This window comes from Molothrus aeneus, chromosome 7, assembly GCF_037042795.1.
Source record: "Molothrus aeneus isolate 106 chromosome 7, BPBGC_Maene_1.0, whole genome shotgun sequence".
Classification (NCBI taxonomy): domain Eukaryota; kingdom Metazoa; phylum Chordata; class Aves; order Passeriformes; family Icteridae; genus Molothrus; species Molothrus aeneus.
The window spans coordinates 22,132,818-22,153,315 of record NC_089652.1 but is presented as its reverse complement, the minus strand read 5'-3'; the positions used below and the strand labels follow the sequence as shown (position 1 = coordinate 22,153,315).

The 20,498-nt window shown below is 46.4% G+C and overlaps 2 protein-coding genes across 3 annotated transcripts in view; both read left to right on the top strand.

Moving 5' to 3' along the window:
* PSMD14 (proteasome 26S subunit, non-ATPase 14) overlaps positions 1-7,386 on the top strand; it is a 46,309-nt gene extending 38,923 nt beyond the window's left edge. The window contains exons 10-13 of the mRNA XM_066553256.1: positions 1,242-1,316; positions 3,664-3,789; positions 4,935-4,997; positions 7,182-7,386. Coding sequence (XP_066409353.1) covers positions 1,242-1,316; positions 3,664-3,789; positions 4,935-4,997; positions 7,182-7,280 — 363 coding nt within the window. The 3' untranslated portion in view covers positions 7,281-7,386. The remainder of the gene's footprint in view (positions 1-1,241; positions 1,317-3,663; positions 3,790-4,934; positions 4,998-7,181) is intronic.
* A 4,244-nt stretch (positions 7,387-11,630) lies between these two features.
* TBR1 (T-box brain transcription factor 1) lies at positions 11,631-19,410 on the top strand. Of its 2 annotated transcripts, XM_066553269.1 has the most exons (7): positions 11,631-12,432; positions 12,871-13,025; positions 13,356-13,477; positions 13,842-14,000; positions 14,854-14,915; positions 17,024-17,141; positions 17,247-19,410. In XM_066553269.1, the coding sequence occupies exons 1-7, from the start codon at positions 11,741-11,743 to the stop codon at positions 17,865-17,867; spliced, it is 1,929 nt and encodes a 642-aa protein (XP_066409366.1). In that variant the 5' UTR covers positions 11,631-11,740; the 3' UTR covers positions 17,868-19,410. The 2 variants fall into 2 exon arrangements, with proteins under 2 accessions (XP_066409366.1, XP_066409365.1); XM_066553268.1 differs by having other exon boundaries at positions 17,024-19,410.
* Positions 19,411-20,498: the final 1,088 nt, after the last annotated feature.

The window sequence follows — 20,498 nt, the reverse complement described above, 5'->3', positions numbered from 1 at the left end:
CAAAACCTCATATGCAGTCATTTTGAGTGGGATAGGAAAATGGCAGTGGAAATTACTTACAGTTAATAGTTTAAACTATAAATTCTGTTATTGATAATAAAATCTGTGTTTTACAAGCTTAATGAAAATAAGTTGCACAAGTAATGGTTTTATGTAAGTGCTAATTCTCGTAACTTTTCAAGTAATTTTTTATCCTTGTCTATGTGTTTGCAATAGAAGTCTATTTAAAATGTATGTATGAAAACATTTTCAGCTTTCATAGAGATAATTCTGTAATGCTGAAATATTAAGTTGCACAGGATGCAAATACACATTCATTTTGTGTAGCTGTAAATATATATTAAATTTAAATAGATGGAATGCTTGAAACAGAAGATTTATCACTAATTCAGCATATTTATGTATGATTTATTCTATCTTGTTCATAAATGTAAACTTCATATGTGAAATTCTATTTGAAAATAGACTCTATTAGTTGTGATGAGGATTGATCATAGAATTTTACCTCCCCAAATATTAATACAATTCACCCTTAAGTCATAAATGTAAAAGGAAATGTCTAATGCAAGTGAGCAAAACAGAAAATACATGCATACAGCTACCACTAAAACTGATCTCAGTTGATCAGATTGTATTTGCAGAGGGCATACTTGTAGTGAAAAAGGTGGGAGTTTTTTCCTTCATTTACAGTTAAAAAATAAAATTAGTGTCAGTATCCAAGGTTAATTTGATACACATTGTCTAACTGAGGTTTTTGCTTGCTTCAGTTAATCCCTCTTCATGTTGTACCCTGGAGAATTAACTTGGGGATGTTGACAGTGGTTATAAATAAATAGATAGCAAATAGTCTTTTGTTAGTAACAGAATATTTTAATAGGAGTGATAACCACATTTATTGAGAGAGGAAGGATTTGAGAGAAATATGTTTGTGCATATGTATCGGTCAAATGTTTGAAGGCAGTTACCATTTTTTCTTATTATAGTTGCTACTGTGTGAAAAAAAATATCTATGGTTTAGAAATAGAAAACATAACTGTCAGTTAATGAACACAAAAAGAGAAATAGAACCAGGTATATTTACTTCATATCTCCTGGTAATTTCTGCATTTTTTTCTTGGTGTTTTTCCCTTTATTTGAGTCATCTTTAAAGGTGTTTATATTGAAATGAGCTTTCTCCTTCTGATATTTCTTCATTTCAGCGGTGGGTGATTTTAATTCAATTTCTCCCCTAAATTTTGCAGGCACTAATCCATGGACTAAACAGACATTACTATTCCATCACCATCAACTACAGGAAGAATGAACTAGAACAGAAGGTAATTGTTTCAGCTTTAATTCAGAGTACCACAAGCATTATACAAACTGTTGTGGCAGTATTCTGATTTCAATGGCTGTTACTTTCAGAAATTGTTTAAACTCTCCCGGAATAGGTGGCTTCTCTTCCAGAAAGCACTTGAATGAACAGTCATTGTGATAAAACTTTCTAAAACCACATTCTAATGACCATATTAATAGTTTGACAACATTTTTGTCCACCTCATTGAAAGTTGTCATTCTGTTCTCTGTACCTAAGTTTGTGCAAAGTTTCAAGTTTTCAGTGATGAAGCTGAAAGACATACTAGCTGCCTTCAGTTTTCACAGGCTGGAATTCCTGAAGCTAGGAGAATTTTTAACTGTGTTTTCCAAAATGGAATATATAACCAAGGGATGTTGGGTTTTTCCTTGCTGTGATCACTTTGACAGAAGGTACTTCCAGTTGGTATGATTGCAACTCCCCAAGACGTCACTGAATATCAGGAAGTAGTGATGTCCTGCATTTACAAGAAGAAATATTTTGGAGTTACTGGCAACAAACATTTTTTGCTACTTTTGCATCAAATGTCTTCAGGTTACATGCAAAATCTAGCTTGAGAGTCTCAACCAGGAAAACAAAAAGGAAGGAACAAAGCTTATGTATCATCTACAGAAGTTAATTCTTGAAAAGTCAGATTCTATCCTCTGTATATGTTCTCTGATATGTCTGTGCATTTTCATGGCCTTGTTAGGGTTATAAATTGATATCAAAGCTTATGATGAAATGATCAGAATAGTTTTTTTACAGAATTCAGACTTTCTGAGTTACAAGTAATAAGAAAAAAAACCTAGTTTCAAATAGTGGAGGAATATGTGTGCAAATTAAGGAGTTGGAAAGAATGTGTGAAATGCACAACCATTTTTAGTGCACTATCAGACTTCCAAGACCTCACTGTTACTGAGATGAGTAACTGATTGAACATAACCAGCTCTCTCAGGAAATGTCCATGAGGCTTCCAGGGGGTTATTGTTTCCAGTCAAATGCAACAATTGGCCAAATCCAGTCTTTTCTGAAGTTCCAAGTGTGTATTTTCATCATTGGCTTTATAAAAGTGAGTTATTACCTTTGCAAGTAGGAGAATAATCTTGACCAAGTTAGAAAGACTTTAATCTGTGAGGTAACAACTCTCTCTCACATCTTTCATGAGGCAGCTTCATACATATCTCAAACCCCCCTCATGATGGTGGTGATCTGTTATCTCCATCTGTAGTAACAAAAGTACATGCTTCATGTATTAGATTAGGAGCTCATCACACCAAACCTTAATTTTAAAATCAAGATAGCCTAGCTAAACTGTCCATATGCAGTTTGCCTACGACTCCTTCTGTCAGCAGCTAAGATCTTGCTAACACAAATTATGACACAAACTTTCTTCTCAGTTCACATGTTCCAAAGCTAGGTTGCTTTGGAAGCTCTACAGAGGATGAAACAGGTACTTTTATTCAGGTGATAGCAATTACAGGGATTACCAGTTCTCAGAAATGTCTAGTAAATGTTCACAAATTGAAGGCAAGCTGAAACTGTTTGCTGAAGGGGTCCTCCCTATAGTCATCAAGTGTGCAGGAGATCCACAAAATACACTTCCTTTATTCATGAAAATAAAGAAATTGCTATTGTAGCTGTTCCTTTGCTCTTTCAAGATGACATGAAAGTGTCAAGTAAAACCTTTCAAATATATGCATTAGTGCCTGCCTTTATCACCATCAAATCTCTGCACGTTTTATCCTATGTTTTTTATGCTTGCTTATTCTTTATGAGGCAAAGATACACAAGTCATGCTTTGGTCACTTTCAAAGTCTGTTTTACTGTCAGTTGCTTGCATACAGATCAGATAATCAGTGAAGCCTGTGTAACTACTTTATGAATTTAATCCAAGCATTAAAATCTTTTTCAACTTCATCAGAGGCCAAAAGCTTCAGCTATTCAACTATATGGCGGCTAAAGTATTCAATTTTATCTTAGCTCTGCTACAAGGCAATTGTGCATTCTTAACCTGCAGCAAAAGTAACAAATCACAGAAAACAAATCTATGTATTCCTGTCAAAGTTAATGTGACCCATGTTTTCATGCCTCATTTTCATATTTAGGATTCAAGAAGTTCGATCCTTTAAAAGTATGCAAATCTATCTTCTACTGTAGTAGAGTACTCTAGTAGTTTATCATTGTATTTCCTTTATTTAAACACTGACATTTTAAGATCTATTTTTTTAATATTCTTCTTACTATAAATCAGTTGGCTGTCAAAGAGATCTTCATAGTATTCTGAAAGTATTTTGTGGTGAATGCTCTAAAGAGGTTTTGTTTTGCAGATGCTGCTAAATTTGCATAAGAAGAGTTGGATGGAAGGTTTGACACTTCAGGACTACAGTGAACATTGCAAACTCAATGAAACAGTAGTGAAGGAGATGTTAGAATTAGCTAAGAATTATAACAAGGTATTCATATCCCATAATGATAGTATAAGTGTAGCTGTGTTTATGAAGTGAAGAAATTAGTTACCTAATTTCAGAACAAATTGGTTATCACAAGCTTTGTTCAGAATGACTGTAGTTTGTACTAATCAGCTAGGTATGGTTTCTGTGGGAAGTTGCCAGATTAGCTCCTCAGGCACTGCCACCAGACTTTTGCCCTAAACTTTTGTCAAAGTGTTGAGTTACATGCTTTGCTTTGAAATGTGAGTAATCATAATCATGTTGTGTTTTTACTTAGTGACAAGAATATAAGATTTCTGTAGATCAAAATGAGCAGTCAAATTTTTCAATCCTTCAGTCAAGGATTGTTTGATCACTGTGGCAGAGTAAAGGTTATTTATCTGTGTCAGTCTAGTAGATAGGCTATAAGTATTTAGAATGCATTCCAGAGCCCAATTCAATGTTCTGTTTAGATATTTGTTATTGGTGAAGAAGAAATTTGTTATTGGTGTTGTAAGAGGAATCACAGCTGCTTGTACTGTTTTAATACTGACACACTTAGAAATATTTCTTACAAATACTAGATCTCAACAAACATTCTGTGAGTAGTAATCATGTCAGTATTTTTTAACAAGTGTTTTTTTTTAACTCCTCAGAAGTCCTTACAACCAAAATTCAGTATCACTTTCACTAGTTAAGTTAGTGGATGAACTTCATGAAGACACTGTACTTGAAGGCAACATAACAGTATCAAAATATATTAAAATAAATTACTTTAAACAGTACAAAAATTGAGATCAAATCTCCAGTAGTTGAAACCATATAGAAATGCTGGGTTCAGTTCTATTATTTTAACTGCTTTCAACTATCTTTAACTATTGATACTGCTCATTTAAGATTTTTGCTTACTAACATTTTGGTGAATGTGTGACAATAAAACCATTCATAAGTATTTGCCTTGATCTTTTGCACTAACACTCAGTAATTAAAACCACGTCTGCTGAAAACCTGAAGTACCTTTCCTTTTGACTTTCTGAAATGTGTTGCTGTTTGATTTTTTTTTCCTTTTTTTTTTTTTTAAGGAACGGAATTGTATTTTGAGAATCTGTGGCTTGGGAGAAAAGTAAATGAAATCTGAAACACTGACCTTTTCTGTGTTTCTTTCACAGGCTGTTGAAGAAGAAGATAAGATGACACCTGAACAGCTGGCAATAAAAAATGTTGGCAAGCAGGTGAGGTGTGATGAATTAGAGTGAGGTGGAATGATATGCTTCGTTCATTCTAAATACTAATTCTTTACATGTGCGGAGGTGATTTTAGTTCTACATGTATGATATTCTCAGTGCTTCAAATGATAAATTTATTTTTGTTGGAGGTCATGCAATGAACAGGTCTTTGACTGTAGGTAATTGGCAGAATGTCTGCAAGCCGTGTTCTATATGTGTTTTTATTACATGCTGAGGAACAGTGTTGAAATTTAGTAGTTTTCCCTTTTCCATCTTCATTTGTTTTAACTTCTACTAAGAGACATAAAGATATCCAAGTCTGTGTCAGAGAGACCCAAACTGTGGAGACACTTAAAAATGGTGATCATGGAAACAGAGGTTAGGGTGGTGTGTTTGTACATTATCATGTACATTGTCATGTAAAGAGCCAGCTCACCCCTGTCTTCAGTTCATGAACACACTGTCAGTGCTTAGCTCTCAGACACACTTGGGAGGTAGGCTCGGTTCCTTTGTATTGGTGTTTGAGGAAAACTGTTTAGGACCACAGCTGAAACTGAAAACACCCACTCAATTCATTCCATCCCTTCGCAATGTTAGGATATAATGTCTTCTTGAAGACTCAACAAAAAACTATTTCTACATTTGATTTGAGGAAGGTTGAGGAAATGTGCTCTTCTGAGCAAGGGGAGAATAAAGGAAATTTTTAAGAGCTTGTGTTCCAGAAGGGCAATGAAAACAAGAAAGAGCTTTTAAAATATCAAGTGTGTCCTTAAAGAACCAGTACTTATTGTATTGCTAGTAGCAGTAGCAGAATTTAAAAGATTCTGGATTGCTCTTATGTGTCAGCTTCTAGCAGCAATGTCATAACACATCTGCACTATTGTTCAGTCACTCATGTATTTCTGTAGCATTCAGAACAATGGAGTTTATGCACACCTACACATACATAAATATATACATATAAGTATGTAAGAAGACTTGTATTTTAAGGGTTATGATGTCATCTCAAACAGAACCTGAGCTTCGCTAGTTGTTACGCATATGTGAAAAAACTCTATTTTGGAGCAGTTCTTCAAAAGGAAAAGAATTTTTTTCCTGATAAAATGTTTAAGTTGCTTTTAAATTTAAAAAATGGTTCAGTGAAGTAATTTTCAAGTGGAATTTTTTATGCAACTTAGATTAAAAGCTTTGTAAACAAGCAGCCACTCACACTATAGGGATATTATGTTACTGGGTGTATAATTTGTTAGGAACCGAAAGAATGTTGGAGAACGGTCTAAACTTTGAAAAGGAGTTATTTAAGAAGGGCAGCATACACAGATTCAGTAGCACTCTTCTATATAAATTTAGATGTTCATTACATTTTGACATAATTCCATCTTTAAAGAAGTTACAATTCCCATGCATTATTGTCTTCCATATTTTAATTTCTTTACATACAAGAATTGCTACAATAATACTATAATAAAGTTTAGACATCTTTTTGAGGTATGCCTGATATTTTTGCAGTATTTGGAGATTAATTATTTCATATCAGTGGTGAAACTGAAGAAGTGCATGGGTATGATTTTCAACCAGAAATAATCTTATTGTTGCATGCAGATGCCCACAAATGCCTACATCAGTTGAGTAATAGTGTGTAAAAATATGTATTTTCAGAAAACTGCTCAGACTGAACATTCAATTCCTAAGAGCATTTGACAGGGCATTGTTCATGTTTCTATGGGTATGGATACACTCATTTTCTTGCAGTCAATGCAACTATTCAAAGACTATGTTAGATTATGCCTGAATCTTCACAGGATTAGAACACACATTTGCGAAGATCTGAAAACAAATTGCAACATACCAGAACTAAGATTAAAATATTGGCCTTAGTGAGATGTATAGAAAAATTCACATGTTGTGTGTTGTCCTTAAAACTAACTCAACAGCTGCCACAGTTACTCTTGATATGCTGGATAGAAATTTACTTCCTAAGCCTATCCTCAACTTAACTGTTAGTACAAATTAATAAAATTTTGTTTGTGGGAATTCAGTCATTTGCTAGGTCTTCCTAGAATGGAAAATTTAGGAGCATTACTGGCCTGTGTTCATTAACTCACAGACATCTTAAATAGACTTGAAGTAAATGAAATATTTCAGAGACGTGTTTCAGTCATCCCTCTCATGGCATCCTTTGTATTTCAGGACCCTAAACGTCATTTAGAAGAGCATGTGGATGTGCTGATGACCTCAAACATTGTCCAGTGTTTAGCTGCTATGTTGGATACGGTTGTATTTAAATAACTGATTTACCGTTGGTGATACTTTCTGTGTATATTTGTTTATTGTTTCTAATACAAAACAGAGACTGTTGAGGCTCTATTTGATTAAACGGAGACATCTGACTTCATTTGCAATGTAAGTGCAGCACTATAACACCTCTCAGTCTCTAATTGTGCATTTGCTTCAGTTTCTTTATGTCAAGGTCCTCACAGATTCCAAAGCATTCAAGAACACAATGTGGGGAAAAAATTGAGTACCTTTTCATTTAATATTTTGGGGGGGGGGGGGGGGGGGAAATCAGTAATACATATATATTTTGATTGTTGCAACACAATAAAAATACATTTACAAATCTGTCTTAAGTTCTGGACAGTGTTTTTTGAGAAAGGACAGCGGGAATTAACAAACTAGACAAAGTGTTAGTAAACATTCATTTTCCCCCACTGTAAAACTACTGAGATACTAATTGCTAGGAAAGCAAAAATTCTCTACTGGAATTTGGCTCCCATTGATTGCCAGTTACTCTCATGGAGATTAAAACAAAAAAATCATAGTGCTGAATTCTGAGGATGTAGAAAACCAAAAATGCTGAAAATTCCTCTGTCAGTTCCCTTTGAATATTATTCAAACCCTAATATCTACACAAGACAACTGACCTTAAGAAAATTAATTCAGTTGCTGGTAACTGAATCACAGAACTCTCACAAGCAGTGTCATAAATAGCAGTATTCTGAGAATAAACATTAAAGTGACAGAGGCTGTTCTATGTTACATGAACCCACCCTCCTGTGAGAGAACATACATGAGATGTCCATATATATAAATATGTGGAAAGAGTCCCAACTAGAATATGACATTTTAAACCATTTCTACTGACTGGAGAGGGAAACGCTTGCAGGAAGGCAGGTGGGTTGCTTGGTTTGAAGCAGGCAAAGCCAAATATCTGGGTTTGGAGAGTGATTCTGGGTTTTGAGAAGGGACTGACTGGAATTTTTCGTTAGGGTTCTTTTTTTCAAGTGTTGGATGTTGCTTATGTTGATTTGATTATTTTGTCTGGGCAGAAGTTTTCTTTTTCTCTTTACTGTTGGTTTGGGGCTTTTTTTAATAAAGAGCAACAGTAGTGGCAGGCTATCTGCAAAACTATCTCTTGTTGAAGATAATTTTTTTAAAATTCACTTCTTATTTGCATACTAAGGAAATAACACTTAAATTGTCTTATTTTCTGGCTTATGCCCATATTTACTTACACTTTACCATTCAAAGATTTTTCTTTTGTTTGAAATTTCTTATTGAAGCCTTTTAATTTACTATTTTAGACTAACTCTCTCTCAAAGTATATTTAGCGTGCACTTACTTCAGAGGGAAGCATGCAGATTTTTGCAGCTGCCCTCCTTATGGCCTTCCCTCTGCCCCCACAGTAGGCAGTGGAATATCAGACTGGGAAAATGGAGACATACCAAACCACATTTGCCTGCGTGTAGTTAAATGGAAGTTCTTTCTGGAGATTGCCACTGCAAACCTGCGGGTGGTTGAGGAGGGCTGCAGTCAGGCCTCGCATTGCCGGCTGCGCGCCCGGGGTGAGACGGGGCAGGAGCTGATCGAGGAACCTGCCCTGGGGCTCGTCTGCCAGGGGGGCTCTGCATCCCTGCCGCTCTCTACTCCCACACACACGTGTAACACCACGAGGGAGACAGAGTTTGGCAGGTCGTGGGTAACATGGCACTGCAGAACAGGAGAGGAGCTAGCGCAGTGCTGCAGTGTATACATGCGTGAGAGGCTGGTGTAAGCAGGGAGACAAACCAGTGAGTCTTACATATTCTAAATTAATTTTGACAAATGTACATCTTGCAGAGGGTAGCTGAAGGGAGTCTGTTGGAGACGCAGATCTCCCGTACTATAAGCTTGTGCTGTGGTACCCTGCTTTCTATTCACTCCTCAGTTTAACTTGGAGACACAATTTTCCATTTACCAAGATGTTACATGAGTAATAAAAAGGCAGGTTTTTGGGGCATCCTTCCTTATTTTTGTCCAGTGCTTCAGGAGCTACACAGCGGATTTGGAAGAATTGTGTGTATGCCGTAACCTGAAAAGCAGCAGCCCATATATGATGTTGGAAGAAGAAAGATTTTCAAGCAGCCACCTTCTGAGCCTCCAGCCGCAATGGAGCAGACCTTCATTAGCAGCATGACCCCTTGTCACCTGTCAGCGTGAAGGACGGGCATATTGTATTAGCAAACCTCACTCCATTCTATGACGATTCTGTAACACCACCTGCCATATCCCCCCTATTATACCAGTTTAGGAGTTGTGCACTGAAGATTTTTGGCATATATTAGCACTTCCATGTGATTGGCAGTATACCACTGAATTCATTGCAGCTCTGCATCTATATGGCTGTAGCTCTGCAATTCAGGGCAGCGTTTCAGAGGGTTTATCTGCATTTCGGTCCATCTCCTGCCTGTATAAGTCCATTAATGTTCTGTTGTTGCAAACAGGGAAAGGGAAGGGTGAGCACTGGTGAAACAAGTGTTGGAAACATTAGTTAGAACTGATAATAATGAAACCGTTTTCTTAACACTGAGAGAAGGTGTGTATGGAAAGTTGCATGTGCTGAACCACTCGAGTAGAACAGTGAACTGCTTGCTTTTTGCTTCATAAATTGTCTTATTAGAATAATTTCCTTGCAGAGAGTGTGTGTATGTCGGCATCTATGAAACACCAAATAACCAAAGTAGTTCACGGTTAAGAAACAGAAAAATAAATGGCCACGGGATTTGAAAGCAGTGAAATACACATTCTGTCAAGTCATCCTGGTTCTAGTCTTCTCTGGATTTGAGTTTGCAAAGTTTCAGTCTGGCTTCAGGCAGTTATGCCGTGGTTCGGTTTATTATGTGGTGGTTCAGGCTGCATTACCTGTCAGTGAAATTTGAAGCTGGCTGCTGATGTCACCTGGGAAGAGATGTGGTCTGTAAAATACCTGAAGTCCAAACCACTACGGGGACAACACTAAGAAAAATGGAAGAGGAGAGCTCCTGCCCGGTCAAAAAAACCCAAACCCCAAACACACAAAAAAGCCGAAAAACAAATCCCATGCTTTTAAATTCTCGGGCAGGCTTCCCTAGAAGAGAAACTGAGACTGGTGCTTGGCCAAGGCGGGATGGCGAGCGGGCCCCCTGAACTCTTCAGGCTCATCCTTGCACCTTGGAGGGTCCCGCTCTCAATAGCGGGGGGCTCGGCCGCGCACCCCGCGGGACGCGCGGCCGGTCCCTGCAGTCACCGGGAGCCCCCGCCTGCCTGGGAGCGCAGCCCGGGCCGCGGAGACCCCCCTGGGCAGAGGGAGCCGGCGGCTCCTGCCGCAGCACCATCGAGGTTTGGGTTTCTCAGCTCCGATCGACCCCGCGGCCGGGGCGGGCCGCGGCCCCTGGCAAGGGCGCTGCCAGAAATCTGCCCCTCCCGAGAGCTGCCCGCGGGACTGAGTCACTGAGGGAAAGCAGGCACCGAGAGGAAAGAAATCCGGAGACGGTGGGGAGGTGGACGCCTTCCACGCTGTTTTGCTGATAATCTCAGGCATTACGGCTCCCAGATAAAATATTTATTTACTAAAGAACCCGTAAACATCGCGGCAAATACATTAGGGCACTTCGGCTGCGGGGCTTATGATTATTTCAGAAGTTAAAAGAGATGATACGCGGCCACTGTCAGCGGGGACGGAGGGTGTATTTTCCCCCGCGAAACAGGCACGGGTGGGAAGGGTGGGGGCGATGCGCCGGGGATCGCTCAGAAGAGCTGGGGGAGAGGGACTGCGCCCCGCTGGGGACAAACCGCGGGGGTGAGCTGAGGGCAGCGGCCGCCGAGCCCCGCGCTCCCCTCGCCATCGCTCCCCAAAGCGCCCAGGACCCGCTCTTCTCCCTGACGCACAAAGGTGGGGTACATGCGCGCAATATTTGGGGAATCGCAGGGTTCGGATTTATTTTGCAGCCGTAGTCAAAAAAAAAGCAAAAAAAAAAAGCTAGAAAGGTCACACAATAATGAGCTCTCACAGCAAACACACTATTCCCTTCCCCCTTTCCCTTCCTTCTATCTCACAATAAAATCATCTCCTTCAATTTGCCATGATCGTCGCGACCAGGAGCCAGGTGATTATCCTAATTAATGTCTATCTAATTAAATTACTGTCAGCGGTTAACCAATGGCAGAAGCCGTTTCATCCTCTCCACAAGCAGCAAGATCAAAAGTGAGTCTTTCCTGATTGCTGCATAGTGTCAATTGGCCAATCTCTTCTCCCTGGGAAGGGAGGAAAAAAAAAAAAAAAAAAAAAAAAAAAAAAAAAAAAAAAAAAAAAAAGTAAATCAAACGTTTGGGAAGCATTTGGTAGATGAAGTGCTTTCTGCCTAGTGTGGGTCCCAGGATGTCTAGCTTCTGATACTAGGAAGCCCTTTCAGATCCAGGGACTGAAGGGTTATTACTGTGGTGCTAGAGCTATGCAGCTGGAGCATTGTCTTTCTCCCTCTATCATGCTCTCCAAGAAATTTCTCAATGTGAGCAGCAGTTACCCACATGCAGGCGGATCTGAGCTTGCCTTGCATGATCATCCCATTATCTCGACCACTGACAACCTGGAGAGAAGTTCACCTTTGAAAAAAATTACCAGGGGGATGACGAATCAGTCAGATACAGACAATTTTCCTGACTCCAAGGACACACCAGGGGACGTCCAGAGAAATAAACTCTCTCCCGTCTTGGACGGGGTCTCTGAGCTTCGTCACAGTTTCGATGGATCTGCTGCAGATCGCTATCTGCTCTCTCAGTCCAGCCAGCCCCAGTCTGCTGCCTCTGCTCCTAGTACCATGTTCCCTTATCCCAGCCAGCATGGACCTGCTCACCCAGCCTTCTCCATCGCCAGCCCCAGCCGCTACATGGCTCATCATCCTGTGATCACCAACGGAGCTTATAACAGCCTCCTGTCCAACTCTTCTCCGCAAGGCTACCCCACGGCGGGCTACCCGTACCCCCAGCAGTATGGCCATTCCTACCAAGGGGCACCTTTCTACCAGTTCTCCTCCACCCAGCCGGGGCTGGTTCCCGGCAAGGCTCAGGTCTACCTGTGCAACAGGCCACTCTGGCTGAAATTTCACCGGCACCAGACGGAGATGATCATCACGAAGCAGGGAAGGTAAGCCACCACGCGGACCTTTCTGGGTGTCGGGGCTGAGCCGCGGACTTCGCCGGGGGAGCCGCCCGGAGCCTCCGCCGCCCCGGCGGAGCCGTCCCCCATCACCGGGGCCCCTGCCCTGGTCGCCGGGAGCTCCGGTGCGGGTCCCCGCCGGAGTCGTTCCCGCCGGAGCCGGTCCCTACCGGGGCAGCCCTCTCTGCCTCCCCGCAAGTTCCCGCGCCCGCTGCGCTCAGCCCTTCCCCGCGGGAAAGCTCGGCACTCCGGGGAGCGGGCTTCTTTTGATTTTTATTTCCCAGTTGCTATCGGGAGCCGTGAGGATAAAGCACAACGGCTGGGTGCTCCGCGTGTGCCTGTCGCTGCCGATGGCTTGCTTTCCTTCTTCCCTTTATTTTTCTTTTTTTTCCCTTTTCTTTTTTTTTTCTTTTTTTTTTTTTATAGGCGCATGTTCCCTTTCCTAAGCTTTAATATTTCTGGTCTCGACCCTACGGCTCACTACAATATTTTTGTGGATGTAATTTTGGCGGACCCCAATCACTGGAGATTTCAGGGAGGCAAATGGGTTCCTTGCGGCAAGGCGGACACCAATGTACAAGGCAAGTTCCTCCAATTAACACTTTTCCCGACACATATGTAGGTGAGAATGATTAATTAATGCCTTTGCGGACTGGCTCTGGCGACTTCTTAAACGCAAATGGGCCAACGATGGTTTTTTTTAAAAAATAGAAAAAAAGGAGGGTGGAGGAGAAAGTAAAAGGTGTTCGGAAAAAGCTGTTTTAATCCTTTTCGTTTAAAATTAAGGGAGTTTTGGCAGTAAAATATTGTCCACTTAACGGGGTTCTTCACCCTCATGTGCAGATGCAGCAGCAGAACCGGGGTACAGACTAGAACTGTGATGTGGTTGTGTTTTTTGTTGTTTTGCTTAGGAAACCGGGTGTATATGCATCCCGACTCCCCCAACACGGGAGCCCACTGGATGCGTCAGGAAATCTCCTTTGGGAAATTAAAACTTACAAACAATAAAGGAGCATCAAACAACAACGGGCAGGTCAGTGGGGGAATGCAGACGCTGCCAGAATTATTTTTATTTCTTCAGTTAAAATCCTATCGTTTCCGAAAGGACGTGTATTTTTCTTTTTTTTCTTTTTTTTTTTTTTTTTTTTTTGGATCGTGTCGTTAGGTGAAAATAAAAGGGGGGTGGTGGTGAGAAAGTCCTCCCATTTCATTTTGCCACGGGCCTCGTCGGCCCTGAGCGCGTTGCCCAAGCTGACACCGCTGTCCGGTGCGGCCGGGGAAGTCCGCAACCGTCCCGGGGAGGCGGCGGCCAGCGGGCATCGCTCTCCTCGTCCTTCTCGCTCTAATTTCTTCTTTTCTCCCCGCGTCCCCCTCCCTCCTTTTGCCATGCCTGACAGATGGTGGTTTTGCAGTCCCTTCACAAGTACCAACCTCGCTTGCATGTGGTGGAGGTGAACGAAGACGGGACGGAGGATACCAACCAGCCGGGCAGAGTGCAGACATTCACGTTCCCCGAGACACAGTTCATTGCCGTCACCGCCTACCAAAACACCGATGTAAAGAGCTCCCTGGTTTATTCCCCTCGCGGTCCCCCCGCTACCCGCAAGGCAGCCCACCGGGGATGGCCCGGCTGCTGCCCACTACCCCGGGTCTCCGGCGCCGGGAGATGGGGCTCCCTGTTCCCCGCTTTGTGCCAGCCCTCCCTGGCCATCTCCAGGGCGGCCGTAGCCGCTCGGGCCGCCTTCGCCTCAGGAGCCCCCTCCGGGTGCCCGCAGCGGCATCGCCCTCCCGCCAGGATGGGCGCGATCCTGCCCCTCCGCCCGGGGCTGGGCGCTGGCCCGCAGCGTTTATCTCCCAGTCGGAAACAGCTTAGTTAGCTGTTAAGCTGTTAGCTTAAGCTTTAAGTCTGCAAAGATCAATTAACATCCTCATTGATTGCGCCGGGGGTGACGGAGCAACTTCCTCAAATTAAAAGCTCGTTAATGCCTGGATGCGTTTCGGAGTGGTCTGGCTTTGCTACAGACTGGTGCCCCCTTTTCAAATGACATATGTTCAGTCCACGTTCTCGCTTTAATTATTTTGCTCCATGCAAATGCAAACTCCTAGTTATCGTTCTGCTGTACGTTTTGCCTAATTTCTGGATTTCAGCATATTCATACCCATGCACTAGGAATGCTGAACACATCTCAAAATATGGGGTTAAATATTGATTTTTTTCGTACTTTTTACAACAACGTAAATCTTAAAGTTAGACTGTGAAGTCTATAAGCATGCCAGAGCTGATTTTTCACGGTTAAAAGGCAGTATGATTGACTAGAGTAAAGCTTGGTCCTTTAAAAACGTGTTGGCTGCAGTGTGGTATATTTTTCAGGCTTTCACAACGTGTGCTCTGCTTCTCTCTTTCCCTAGATCACACAGCTGAAAATAGATCACAACCCTTTCGCAAAAGGATTCCGAGACAATTATGACACGTAAGTAAACCGGATTTTTACTACCCTTCTGCCGGTTGCACACACATGTCAAAGGGGGGAGATTTAGGATGAGGGCTGGCTCATCTCACACCGAGATGTGTAATGTCAGGCTTTCCTAGAGCCCTCCGGGAGGGAAGCACACGCCCGCTCCCGCACAGGGGCTGTCCCTGCGGCGAGGCCCTGCGCAGCCCTGAGGCCGCTGCCGCGCCCGGGGCCGCGCTGCCCGCACCCGAGTCCGCATTTCGCTTTGGCACTTGCGGCGGTTTTGTGGTTGGTTTTTCCTGGCACGTATCTTGGCGCCTCTTTCCAAGCTTCCGTTCCACTTGCGCGTAAGGGCTCCGAAAGAAGCACCGGAGCAGCAGGGGCTCGGTCCCCGGCAACCCGCCGGGTCTGCATCGTTCCGAGGTCCGCAGAGCCGGGGTCCGGAGGGAAATGTCTTCGTCTCGTTTTATTCTTCGCCGGGGTTGAATTTTTTTTCTCCTTCTCCCTTCTGGGTGGAGCTAAAGCCTCGGAAGTTTTAATCGCGGTTTGTCCCTGTTCTGCCTCTGCCCGTCCGCCTCCGAGGCGTCCCCAGCGGTCTGACCCCGGCCCTGATGCCCGCGCCGCAGGCGGCCGGTGCCCCTCCGACTGCGGCTGCGGGGCGGCATCAACACTCGGCCCCCGCCGCCGCCTTTCGCGGCCCTCGGGACAAAAACGGGGCAATCCCGGCCTGCAGGCCCTGCAGGCAGGCTTCCCCTGGCCTGGGCTACTACCCGCCCGGCATCCCCCTGCCCAGCTTGGGGCAGCGGGACGTGGCGGCCGCAGGGCTGCCCGTACACCCGCAGGAGCAGACGGCAGGGATTTTGGCTATCCCGCAGCAAGCTCTGGTCTGTTGGACGGGCCCCCGGCTTTGAGGAGGAAAACCTTTTCGTCTATAAACTGTGGGGGGAAGCGGCCTCAATTGGCCTGGAGCGCCTTGTCCCGTGCGTATCTTGAGCGCCTGCTTGAGCCTCTGCGCTGGACCGCGGTCCGGCAGCCACCAGCAGCAGGCTTGCAGGGCAAAGGTGGAAACGACGCCCAGAGCTGAACTAGTGCGAGAGGGGCCCGGGGCCGAGCTCCAGCTCTCCCCAGGGAGCCGCTTGTGGTGCGGTCGCTTTCCCCAAGGGGCAGGGGTCGCCGAGGCTGTGGCGGAGAGCAGGTCCGCCACTGGGAGGGCAGCGGCGGTCCCTGGTGTCACAGAGGGCGGCAGCCGAGCCTGGCTGCTCTCCGGGAGCTCTGCGAGAGTATGTGAGGCCTTGGGAAAGGCCTTCGGCCCCAGCCAAAAGTGCTTTTCCCTTTTTGATAGGAAAAAAACTTTATAGGGCGTTACTTGAAAGGAGACGGGGGGGAGGGGGAAGCTTCAATGTTGTCTAGCACGTTGAATTTGTTTAAGGGCCAAGTTTATTTTGGATAAGAAATTCCAGGAGGCGTGGAGGGTTAATTAAAGCACAGTTTTAGCCTGAATTAAATACAGATAGTAGTTATTCATCCATTAAAGTTTTTATAATGGCAAATTGCAGCCCAGCATGGGAGAATTATATATAGGCCAAGCAGGGAACACTGGAAGTGTCTGGCTTTACATTTCCTACAGTAGGTGTTTAAAGATTAGCTTAATTTAAACTCAGTAAAATGTTGATGGTTCGTCTGTGACTCCCAATAATAAGTGTTAAACAGCCGATAGAATTCCGTAGTCTGCCACTCATGCTGCTCGCGGCAAATGACCGGGCTGGCTGCCTGTTGCACGTGTGCTGGGACCGGTCAGCGTGTCACCGCGCGGGATTCCACGCTTTTGGGTTGTGGGTTCGGACCGGAGAGAGGGATCTCAGCCCCGTCAAGGAATGGCCAACCGGTTCCGAAAGATTTGCTCTCCATGCTTGCCCCCGTCTTTCCTCTTCCCCGTTAAAGGCCCTCGGCACTGCTGATGCCAAAGGCCAAGCCCGGAGGGGAGCTCAGGCTCCCGGGCAGGGCCGGAGCGCGCTGGGACGGCGCCGTCCCGTTCGTCCCCCGAGGGCCGCGTTCGGCCGGGTGCCGCGCCGAGGAGGGCGCCGGGCTGCGGCGGACACCCAGCTCTCTCCCCTTCTCTTGGGCAGGATCTACACGGGCTGCGACATGGACCGGCTGACGCCTTCCCCCAACGACTCGCCCCGCTCGCAGATCGTGCCCGGGGCCCGCTACGCCATGGCCGGCTCCTTCCTCCAGGACCAGTTCGTGAGTAACTACGCCAAGTCCCGCTTCCATCCCGGGGCAGGAGCCGGCCCGGGGCCCGGCGCCGACCGCAGCGTGCCCCACACCAACGGGCTGCTCTCCCCACAGCAAGCCGAGGACCCGGGGGCCCCCTCGCCGCAGCGCTGGTTCGTCGCCCCCGCCAACAACCGCCTCGACTTCGCCGCCTCCGCCTACGACACGGCCACCGACTTCGCCGGCAACGCGGCCACGCTGCTGTCCTACGCGGCCGCGGGCGTCAAGGCGCTGCCGCTGCAGGCGGCCGGCTGCGCAGGGCGGCCGCTGGGCTACTACGCCGACCCGTCGGGCTGGGGGGCCCGCAGCCCCCCGCAGTACTGCAGCAAGTCGGGCTCCGTGCTCTCCTGCTGGCCCAACAGCGCGGCGGCGGCGCGCATGGCCGCCGGCAACCCCTACCTGGGGGAGGAGGCGGAGAGCCTGGCCCCCGAGCGGTCCCCCTTGCCGGGTGCCGAGGACTCCAAGCCCAAAGATTTGTCCGACTCCAGCTGGATCGAGACGCCGTCGTCCATTAAGTCCATCGACTCCTCCGATTCTGGGATTTACGAGCAGGCCAAAAGGAGGCGGATCTCCCCCTCGGACACCCCGGTGTCCGAGAGCTCCTCGCCCCTCAAGAGCGAGGTGCTTACCCAGCGGGACTGCGAAAAGACCTGCGCCAAGGACATCGGCTATTACGGCTTCTACTCGCACAGCTAGGCGCGGCCGCCGGCCCGCCGTCCTTTTGCACAATAACTCCTCCGCGTTAGCGCACTGACCCCCGCCCCTAGCTGCCCCATCCGTGCCCCGGCCCGGCAGGGAGGCAGGCAGGCTGAGCCGCGGCCGCCGCCGCCTCCCCGCCCCGCTCCCCGCCCGGCCCGGTCCGGCGGCGCCCCGGGGGCGCGGGGGGCACTGCCGCACCGAAACCCACTGATCAGTAGGATGCTTAGACTCTCAAATCGTACAGCGCTTCCTTCCTTTTACCACGGATGGATTCTAGGGGAAACAGTAATAGTGGGGAAAACAGCCTGTGAAATGCCTGTACATAGTATTTATTTTATTGTAACAGATTACTTTTCTTTGGTTCGGTTTATTTATTTGTTTGGAATTTTTTTTTGTTTTGTTTTCATTGTTAAGTCACAGAACTTAGATCCTGTTTAAATTTCTTTACCCCATTCCCCGCTCCTTGCTCCCTCTTCCTCGTGCCCCTCCCCAGGTAAACACTCTTCCTAAATGCCTCTGGAAATGTCGGTGGTCCATAGCTGTAGCAGCAGGTAATGGGTTTCTCACTTTCTCTCCAATTCCTCGCATGAAATAATTACGTGGCGCCCTGGGCTAACACAGCTAAGGAATAGCTCAGCTTTCCCTTCAAAAGAACAGAAATACGTCTCATAGGAAAGTCGATTAAAGGGGCATAACGCCTTCCGGAAACAAAATTAACCGCCTCTTATTTTTTCTTTGAAAGGAATAGCTCGAGATCAGCAATATTATTATTTTTGTGGAATCCCCCTTCCCCTGCCCCCAAGTGCCAAATCCATTACTGGTCCCTGCAGGTGCCAAATATGCTAACAAACTATTTTCAAATTTCTTTGCAGTTCCCCCGTCTTTCTTTATATTGCTGTAAATCTTTGTAATGAATAATCTAAAAAAAAAAAAGAAAAAAAAAAGAAAAAAAGATATAGACGACTGAATTGTTGGTAACCATAGTGTAGTCCAGTGAAGATGAGTTGTGAGTTGTATATTTTACTGCATTTAGTTTTGGAATTGACTTTTTCATAAAGTAGCTAACCGAGATCTGACTTCCTGGGGAATCAAAAGCACATCGAAAGAGTGATCATCCTTGTAAATCTCTTATTATACTATTGAAGGAGAAGTAATATCCCTCCAGGACTCCCTCCCCGGCGAAGCAGAATAATAAGTCTTCGAATTTTGAGTAGCAAATCTATACAATTAACGCATTTTTATATGGAAGAAAAAAAAAAAAAAACAACAAACCAATTACGAACTGAAATATGCATCGGGCTAAATATTCAGTCTAGATTACACTCGACGGGGAAATTTCCTAATAGAAATTCAGGGTCATAAACGTGTGTATATTTTTGACTCTTCTGTAAATCGAATGTTGTGATTTTTATATTTGTTCTGTTACGTCTGTGGAACTGAATAATTTATACCAGTACATGCTCCATTGAGAAATGTTTCGGTTTTTGCCCGTTTGTATCGTCTGTGTATAACAAGTAAAATAAACCTGGCAAAACGTTAACGTCGTGTTGGAAAAAGCACTTCGCCGATTTGTAAGGGCTCGGGTGGGACCAGGGGGAAGAGGCTGGGGGGCTCTTTCGCTCTGGGCCCACCGCGGGGCTCTGGAGCGGGAGTCCCTCCGCTGCTCTCCCTGACGGAGCCGGTCCGCTTGCCCCGCGTTTGTCCTTTTTTGGGGGGGTGGAAGAGCGTAGGGGACAGCGCTTATACCGCGTGGCCAAGCGTGGAGGTTTGCAGTGGGTGAAAGAGGGAGATGAAACCCCGTCGGTTTTTAGAGGTTTATAATTATCCCTGTGTTTGACGCTTAAAAACCCTGACAGCATTTTGCAGGCGGGAGAGGTGCCTGGCGCGGGGCGGGGGGTGCCATCGCTGTCGGAGCAGAGGCGAGGGACGCCGCGCTGCCCGCCTGCAGCCTCCCCTCGCCTTCCCCGGGCGGGGGCTGCCCTGGCGGAGCCCCTCAGTGCCCCCGAGGCGGGGCCCCTTTCGGGGAGCAGCTTGCCCTATGCGCCGGAGCGGAGCCCCCACTCCTGCAGCGCCACCTCTCCCTCGGCGACCTTCCCGGGACTCTGCCCCCTGTAGAGACAGCCACCTGTGGGCTTTAGGACAGGCACCTGCGCGGACCGGGTCCGCAGGGGCTGGGGTAACAGGCCGGGCTTGCTCTCGGTTCCGCGGTGGGTAAAGCGCGGTGTGGAGCCGTCAGAGGTATTCTGTCCTGCCGCGGTATTGACGGGGGACACCTGAGAGCCCCAGTTGCTTTCCGTCCCCTCCACCCCCGCCAAGGTGCGGGCCCCGAGCGGGGCCCTGAGCTCCCAGCGCCTCCGCCGCCCTCGAGGGCCCGGGCGTCCGCCGGCCTGTGCCAGCTGCGGGGAGCGGTGCCCGCCCCGCGGTGCCGTCGGGCTCAGGGCCCTGCCCCGGGACCCCACCCGGAGAGGGGCCGTGAGGGCAGTGCCCCCGGACCGCCCCTCGGAGCAGCGCGGGCGGTGCGCGCCTTTCCCCAGGCGCCTCTTCCCAGGCGGCGGGGGCCGGGGCGCCGCACGCGTCCCCCCGCGCAGCGCCCGCACCTCTCCGCCTCCGGCGGGCCCCAGCTGCCCC